Here is an 8,851-nt window from a genome sequence, read left to right on the forward strand (position 1 = left end):
ATTATTATGGAATCTTTGACGGAAATCCATGAATTGATTTACGTGGACCCCGACTTAAACAAGTTGAAAAACTTATTCTGGTTTTACCATTTAGTGGTCAATTGTACGGAATATGTACTGAACTGTGCAATCTACTAATAGAAGTTTCAATCAATCAATCAATCAATCAATCCAACAATGTACATCATCCCACTTCCGCTCGGGCCGAACTAAACTCGTCTGTGATTGGCTTTCCCGGCTGTCAATCACTGCATGCCCCACGGCGTCTGCCGACCCACTGGAGAGGAAACTCTCGCACTAGAGGATTTACAAAAGGTTTCAAAGGGCGCCATGTATCGCACCAGAGTCCAGACATCGCCCATGCGACGTGGCGATGTGTTATTGCTCCGTGGAGGGGGCGTAAATTCCGTGGTTTGGACTCAGAAGGGGGCGGAGCCCACTGAAGATTGAGCGAGCAGCTACCTAAACACGACAGCTTTAATTCAGGTCAACCATGAAATAATCTTGTAATAAATCCATGTAAAAGTTCAAAAAGCCGCTTTAATTCAGGTTAACATTTAAATAATCTTGTAGTAAGTCTAAATACAAGTTCATAGAGTAGTGTGAAAACATTCAACATGGCTGACACCTGAAAAGACGAGAGCGGCTGATTGCTCCTCTCGCATTGGCTGAGGCGGGTCACGTGACGAAGCTGCCCCCACCCCACCCCAAATTGTCTTTTTAAAAGACCCAAGTTTTTAGTTCTTAAAGTCAAAAAAACAGACTTTCGAAACAATGAGCTTCCCTGTTGTGGACTTCAGCGCCTTCACCCTCGACGTGGAAGACATTTGTCCGGCAGACTTGGACCGCCTGAGCAGGGACGTGAAAGAAGCTTTTACCCGAGTGGGCTTCGTCTTTTTGGACAACACAGGCGTCACGCAGGCGGAGGTGAGACGACGACGACGACGACAGCGCGGATGTTACCATGAATTGATTAACGTGGACCAAGTTGAAAAACCTATTCCCATTTAGTGGTCAATTGTACGGAATATGTACTGTACTGTGCAATCTACTAATAAAAGTTCCAATCAATCAATCAATCCATTGTAAAGTGTCGTGTGCCGTCCAGGTGGATGACGTCATGGAAGCTTCCCGAAGGTTCTTCCTGCAGCCAGACCGCTTCAAGAAGGCATTCATCAGGAAAAGCGTGCCCAACTGTCCCCTGCACGGCTGGATCCCCATGGAGACGGAAAGGTAATAACACGACTATCTTCCACACTATTCCTGCAGGAAATGGCTAATTATTGTTACATATGCCCAGAAATATTCACATAATCTATTTTCTTTGAAAAAAAAAATATATATATATTTTTTATTTTTTATTTTGAGGGTGGATCCAGGAACACCAGCAGCAGATCTAAAAGAGTCGTTCAACATGACTTCACTACATCCTGACATAGTAAGTACACTTAACTCAACAATACACTGACATAGTAAGTATACTTGACACAGTAACATGCTGACAAAGTAAGTATACTTCACACAATAATACTGCACATGCTTCTTTTTTATCATCCTGATAAAGTGAGTACACTTATCACAATATTATTGTACATGCTCCTTTTTAACATTCTGACACAGTGAGTATACTTAACACAATAATATTGTACATGCTGCATGCTGACATAGTAAGTATACTTAACACAATAATACTGAGGCATTCTACTTTTTAACATCCTGACAGAGTAAGTATACTTATCACAATAATACTGCACATGCTCCTTTTAAACATCCTGATAAAGTAAGTACACTTATCACAAAAATAGTGTACATGCTCCTTTTTAACACTCTGACATAGTGAGTATACTTAACACAATAATATTGTACATGCTGCATGCTGACATAGTAAGTATACTTAACACAATAATACTGAGGCATTCTACTTTTTAACATCCTGACAGAGTAAGTATACTTATCACAATAATACTGCACATGCTCCTTTTTAACATCCTAATGTAAGTCCACTTATCACAATAATATTGTACATGCTCCTTTTTAACATTCTGACATAGTGAGTATATACTTAACACAATAATATTGTACATGCTGACATAGTAAGTATACTTAACACAATAATACTGAGGCATTCTACTTTTTAACATCCTGACAGAGTAAGTATACTTATCACAATAATACTGCACATGCTCCTTTTTAACATCCTGATAAAGTCAATCCACTTATCACAAAAATACTGCACATGCTCCTTTTTAACATCCACTAATGTAAGTCCACTTATCACAATAATATTGTGCAAGCTCCTTTTTAACATTCTGACATAGTGAGTATATTTAACAATAACGTTGTACATGCTGCATGCTGACATAGTAAGTATACTTAACACAATAATACTGATGCATTCTACTTTTTAACATCTTGACATAGTAAGTATACTTATCACAATATGCTGACAATAAACTTAGCACTATAATACTAACTGATACATGCTACACTTTTTAACATGCTGACATAGTAAGAATACTTAACACAATAATACTGAGGCATTCTACTTTTTAACATCCTGACAGAGTAAGTATACTTATCACAATAATACTGCACATGCTCCTTTTAAACATCCTGATAAAGTAAGTACACTTATCACAAAAATAGTGTACATGCTCCTTTTTAACATTCTGACATAGTGAGTATACTTAACACAATAATATTGTACATGCTGCATGCTGACATAGTAAGTATACTTAACACAATAATACTGAGGCATTCTACTTTTTAACATCCTGACAGAGTAAGTATACTTATCACAATAATACTGCACATGCTCCTTTTTAACATCCTGATAAAGTCAATCCACTTATCACAAAAATACTGCACATGCTCCTTTTTAACATCTTAATAATGTAAGTCCACTTATCACAATAATATTGTGCAAGCTCCTTTTTAACATTCTGACATAGTGAGTATATTTAACAATAACGTTGTACATGCTGCATGCTGACATAGTAAGTATACTTAACCCAATAATACTGATGCATTCTACTTTTTAACATCTTGACATAGTAAGTATACTTATCACAATATGCTGACCATAAACTTAGCACTATAATACTAACTGATACATGCTACACTTTTTAACATGCTGACATAGTAAGTATACTTAACACAATAATACTGAGGCATTCTACTTTTTAACATCCTGATAGAGTAAGTATACTTATCACAATAATACTGCACATGCTCCTTTTTAACATCCTAATAATGTAAGTCCACTTATCACAATAATATTGTGCAAGCTCCTTTTTAACATTCTGACATAGTGAGTATATTTAACACAATAATGTTGTACATGCTGCATGCTGACATAGTAAGTATACTTAACACAATAATACTGATGCATTCTACTTTTTAACATCTTGACATAGTAAGTATACTTATCACAATATGCTGACAATAAACTTAGCACTATAATACTAACTTATACATGCTACACTTTTTAACATGCTGACATAGTAAGTATACTTAACACAATAATACTGAGGCATTATACTTTTTAACATCCTGACAGAGTAAGTATACTTATCACAATAATACTGCACATGCTCCTTTTTAACATCCTGATAAAGTCAGTACACTTATCACAATAATATTGTGCAAGCTCCTTTTTAACATTCTGACATAGTGAGTATACTTAACACAATAATATTGTACATGCTGCATGCTGACATAGTAAGTATACTTAACACAATAATACTGATGCATTCTACTTTTTAACATCTTGACATAGTAAGTATACTTATCACAATAATACGCTGACATAAATAAACTTAGCACTATAATACTAACTGATACATGCTACACTTTTTAACATGCTGACATAGTAAGTATACTTAACACAATAATACGCTGACATAGTAAATATACTTAGCACTAAAATACTAACTAATACATGCTACTTTTTAACATGCTGACATTGTAAGTATACTTAACACAATAACATTGTACATGCTACTTTTTAACATTCTGACATCGTAAGTATACTTATCACAACAATACTTACTGATACCTATTTAACGTGCTGAAACAGTAAGTACACTTACTTAAATGCTACTTTTTCAACATTCTGACATGGTAAGTACACTTAATACTGTACATGCTATTTTGTTGATATTCTGGCAAAGTCAGTACACTAATAGTACAATTATTGCTGCTGATACATGCTATTTTTTTTAATCCTTACATGGTAGGTACACTTATTACTACTAGGAGGCATCAACAAATGGATAAATGACTGTTTCAACAGAAAGTTGGGGGCAAAATAACAATCACCTGGCCAAGGGAAAAGTGTAAAACAGACATGAGCAAACTCCATTTTTACAAGAACAAACATAAATAAAAGGGAACATATTTTTGAGCCAGGACTGGATTCCTTTGTAACTTTTATACCAGTGTTTGCTCACACATCTGTGCACTGTCAAGTTAGCCAGAACAAAACAGGTTATAAAATGTTAAAAATTATTTCAATGAATAAAAGTACCAATAAATAGCATATTGTTGCGCCGTGGAAGAAACATAATTATTTCAACAAGACCCTCGCCTCATGACTGTTTTGATTTTGATTCCTGGTTTTAAAGCGTCACGCTCCGCCCTATCTCGCCTCTGATTGGCCTGTCGGAATGTTTTGCCCAAACCTTAGCCAATCGTGACTCAGCATAAGCAAACCAACTAATGATCATGGATTTTCTCATCTATCTACCATCTGTTTTGGGTCTTGTATCTTCAGAGGCTCCAATACAATGTGGATTCCATTGAGAATTTATCAACTTCAGGCCAAAAGTTTCAAGAATCCTATTCCACTATCTTGTGTAGAAATGGCCCCCCTCTGAGGTTGTGGCGGGATTCCAGGAGACCATGACTGCCTTTTACCAGCGCTGCAAAGAGCTAAGTCTGCGGATTTTGAAGGTGATAGCCCACGGTCTGGACCTGGACCCCAACGTGTTCCTGAGCGCTCACCGCCTGATTGGAAGTACGTGCCGGTCCTCACATCTCCATGTTGTTGTTTTTAGCATAGCGGCCACCAGGGAGAGCTGTGGTGAACAGAAACTGAGTGACATCCTGATGAAAGCATGTATAGTATGTTTATTCTGCAGATGATGAGAACCCAACAACGCTCCGTTCCAACTACTACCCTCCGGTCCACAGAGAAGTGGCCAAGGAGGGCCAGCTGAGATGTGGCCAGCATTCCGACTACGGGAGCATTACCTTGTTGTTCCAGGATTCTGAAGGTCTGCAGGTGAGGAAACCTTTCTGAAAACATGCAGTCCCCAACCTACCATCTAACATGTAACAATATCCACTACCTATTTCTTAAATGCACAATTGTTGTCCTCCCCTTTAGCCTGTCCTACAGCACTAAGCTATGGAAGTAGAATTGTCTCACATCAATTTATATATGGATGGAATATGATATTAATACATATGCATATAGTAATAAATATTCAAATACAAATGTGATATACAAATAAGTAAATAATTTGTATAAATAAACTACTATTTGTAAATATATTTTTGAGATTTGAAAATATATACAAATTTTGTAAATATAAAAATGTGACATACAAATAAATCAAGAATTTGTATAAATAAACGTGTACCGTATTTTCCGCACCACAAGGCGCCCTGGGTTAAAAGCCGCGCCTTCAATGAACGGCATATTTCAAAACTTTGTCCACCTATAAGCCGCCCGGTGTTGTAAGCCGCATCTAACTGCGCTAAAGGAATGTAAAAAAAAAACAGTCAGATAGGTCAGTCAAACTTTAATAATATATTAAAAACCAGCGTTCTAACAACTCTGTTCACTCCCAAAATGTACGCAAATGTGCAATCACAAACATAGTAAAATTCAAAATAGTGCAGAGCAATAGCAACATAATGTTGCTCGAACGTTAATGTCACAACACACAAAATAAACATAACGCTCACTTTCTGAAGTTATTCTTCATTCATAAATCCCTCGAATTATTCTCCTTCGTTGTCCGAATTGAAAAGTTGGGCGAATGTGGGATCCAAAATGTCGTCTGGCGCTGTCTCCCTGCCTCCCTGTCTTGGTGAACGTCACGTGTGTTCGCCTTCTGTCATCCACTGTTCCCACGCAGTTAGCAGTCTAGCTTCGAATGCCCTGTTGACACCAATATCTAGCGGCTGGAGGTCTTTTGTCAATCTACCCGGAATGACGGCGAGTATTGAATTAAGCGCGTAAGCGTGTCTCTTAATGTGATGTTATGAGCTAGCAAATATAACAACTACACTACCCAGCATGCAACGATAGTGACGAGCATGCACGGTAGCCCTGAGAAGCGTTGTTGTATGCTGGGAGTTAGAATGTGGTTATGAGCACGCTGTGAGTAAACGTTGAGAACTCAGTTAACACGCCTCGTCTGCATTATTTATAATTAGACAGACAACACACTTAATAGGAGCCATTTTGGGGTCTTTACATAAACACACAAATGGAAATGAAACGTCACATATCCCAGCATGCACCGCGCGCTTCTTCTACGGGGAAAAAAGATGGCGGCTGTTTACCGAAGTTGCGAGACCGAAACTTTATGAAAATGAATCTTAATATTTATCCATATATAAAGCGCACCGGGTTATAAGGCGCACTGTCAGCTTTTGAGAAAATTTGTGGTTTTTAGGTGCGCCTTATAGTGCGGAAAATACGGTATTTGTATATATATTTTTGAGATTTGAATATAAATATGCTTGATTTTGTATTTGTATTGAATTTGCATATGTGGATAGCTTTTTTGCTTTTGTGTCGATGAGACATTCCTACCACAAACCAGATGTACAAATAAATGTGACCTACACACTCCCCTGAACAACCAGCTGAGGACACTGCAGCCAGTATATATGTGTGTCTGTATGTATGTATGTATGTGTGTGTATATACCGTGTGTATATATATGTGTGAATATTATAGTGTATATGTATATAACCACACACTTATTTCTTATAATCAATTTTCTAAAATATGTTTTTAGGTCATCTCCATGCAACCAAAAAGAGCTTTTCTAACCTGTAACCTGTTTTGGAAAAGTTTCATTATAATTATATCAAATATTACATTGAGAATCATGTTGAATCGAGAATCAGTTCTGAATTGAATCGTCACCCCAGGGATTGTAATCGGTTCAAATTGTCAGGAGCCCAAAGATACACACCCCTTATTGTTACTATTATTAGCTAAAATTAATTGTAGTTGTTTTTGTTCTTTTTGAGGTTAAGGAAACAAGAACACCTAGAACATTGATAACAAATTCATAAAATCACAAATTGGTAAAATGTTATTGTAGAGGGAAAAAAAAGCCTCAAACCATCCTTACTTTTGGCCCAACATTTTGAAAAAGCTGCTGTGAATTCGGGCGTTCTAGGCCGCAACAATCACACAAAAAGCCTATAAAATCCTGAAGAGACTGGAAAGTAAACCGGGAATAAAACATGACCCCACCTGGGAAAAAAATTGCTTGGCATCAATTGAAGCGTTGGAGGTCGTTTGGTTGCAGAGCGCGAGATAAACAGTTGTGAAATGTAAACACTAAATCCTACCGTGGAGTGTTGTTTGAGGTAACATGCTAACAGGAAGTGTCATACAAAAGAAGTGAAGCAGTGGTAATAATACCACAATATTAACTTAGTCTGACTGATTTACATGTGACATAACTTCCTGTTTATTTCTGACATTCCAGGTGCTGGAAGGTTCTGGTGAGTTCATCACTGCTCCTTGCATCCCCGGGGCCATACTGGTCAACATCGCTGACATGATGCAGCGTTGGACCAGCGGCCAGTTTGTCTCTCTGGTCAGAAATCTCACTTCTTTTTTTTTTTTAATGCTCATTTTGTGGAAAGTGAGCGTATACAAAATATGTGTCGCGTTCGTGCTGCACTAGAATGCTTCCTTCAGTGCACTTTAATAAGTGTACTTAGTTCCTGCGTGTGCAGATGTTGTTAGCTTTGTGCTGTCAGAGTTGTCCTTAACCTCCCTTTGTCTTTTTTTTCCCCCCATTCTCATTCATTTAGTGTTCTTTATATATTTGCATTTTCTTCTCTGAATGAAGGCTCCTCATTGGCTGTTCAATCTGTCCATCAGGTCCACAGAGTCGTGCTGCCCCCTGCTGGCGACTCCACCACACGGCAGTCTCTGTCTTTCTTCCTCATGCCGGACGACAAAGCCGTTGTCGTCTGCGCTGACGGATCCGACAAGTACCCGCCGGTGCAGCTTGGCGCCTACGTCGCTGAGCGCTTGGGCTACATGTACGCCCAGTAGCGCTAGCGCCGCCTGTGTTGGACGTCGCTGCACTGCTAGGTGATGATTTTGGTGATGGTTTGTACGCGCGTGTGAAAAGTTGCAGCCTCGTTCACTTTATTGCCACGGGGAGACATGACATGGTGGAATGTACAGGAAGTGCTAGTTGCACAAGACATTGGCACTCATTGCAAACATTGGTATTAAAGTAGTCTTCATTGCTGTGGTTGTCATGACAACGGTAGCCATATTGAACTTAATAACAATAAAAGCCAAATGGAAACTTTGTGGTAAATAAATCAAAAGGTGTGCAGTTTGGCGGCCGCTTTGAAAATAATAATAAAGACAATTCTTCCATCAGCTACATGATTGTCAGACTTTAGGCGTAAATAAACGCCATTAGCTGGCATGAATAAATACATATTTGAAATCAATTACATTCTTCTGAGTTTGCATGATGGCAGTGTACAGAAAACAGGTTTGTTCCAAACTGAAAGGGTGTCCAAACTTTCCCTCATTCAAGGAAAAATACGAGAGAGACATATCTCTATA

General features: G+C 38.1%; 1 protein-coding gene across 1 annotated transcript; it reads left to right on the plus strand.

Annotated features, from left to right (window-relative positions):
• Nucleotides 1-250: 250 nt before the first annotated feature.
• On the plus strand, nucleotides 251-8,733 carry LOC133572107 (uncharacterized). The gene is made up of 7 exons (XM_061924817.2): nucleotides 251-927; nucleotides 1,109-1,233; nucleotides 1,369-1,438; nucleotides 4,861-5,017; nucleotides 5,142-5,284; nucleotides 7,743-7,853; nucleotides 8,144-8,733. Exons 1-7 carry the CDS (start codon nucleotides 775-777, stop codon nucleotides 8,318-8,320), a joined length of 936 nt encoding a protein of 311 aa, XP_061780801.1. The 5' UTR covers nucleotides 251-774; the 3' UTR covers nucleotides 8,321-8,733.
• Nucleotides 8,734-8,851: the final 118 nt, after the last annotated feature.

Source organism: Nerophis lumbriciformis, linkage group LG29, assembly GCF_033978685.3.
Source record: "Nerophis lumbriciformis linkage group LG29, RoL_Nlum_v2.1, whole genome shotgun sequence".
In the NCBI taxonomy this organism is placed as follows: domain Eukaryota; kingdom Metazoa; phylum Chordata; class Actinopteri; order Syngnathiformes; family Syngnathidae; genus Nerophis; species Nerophis lumbriciformis.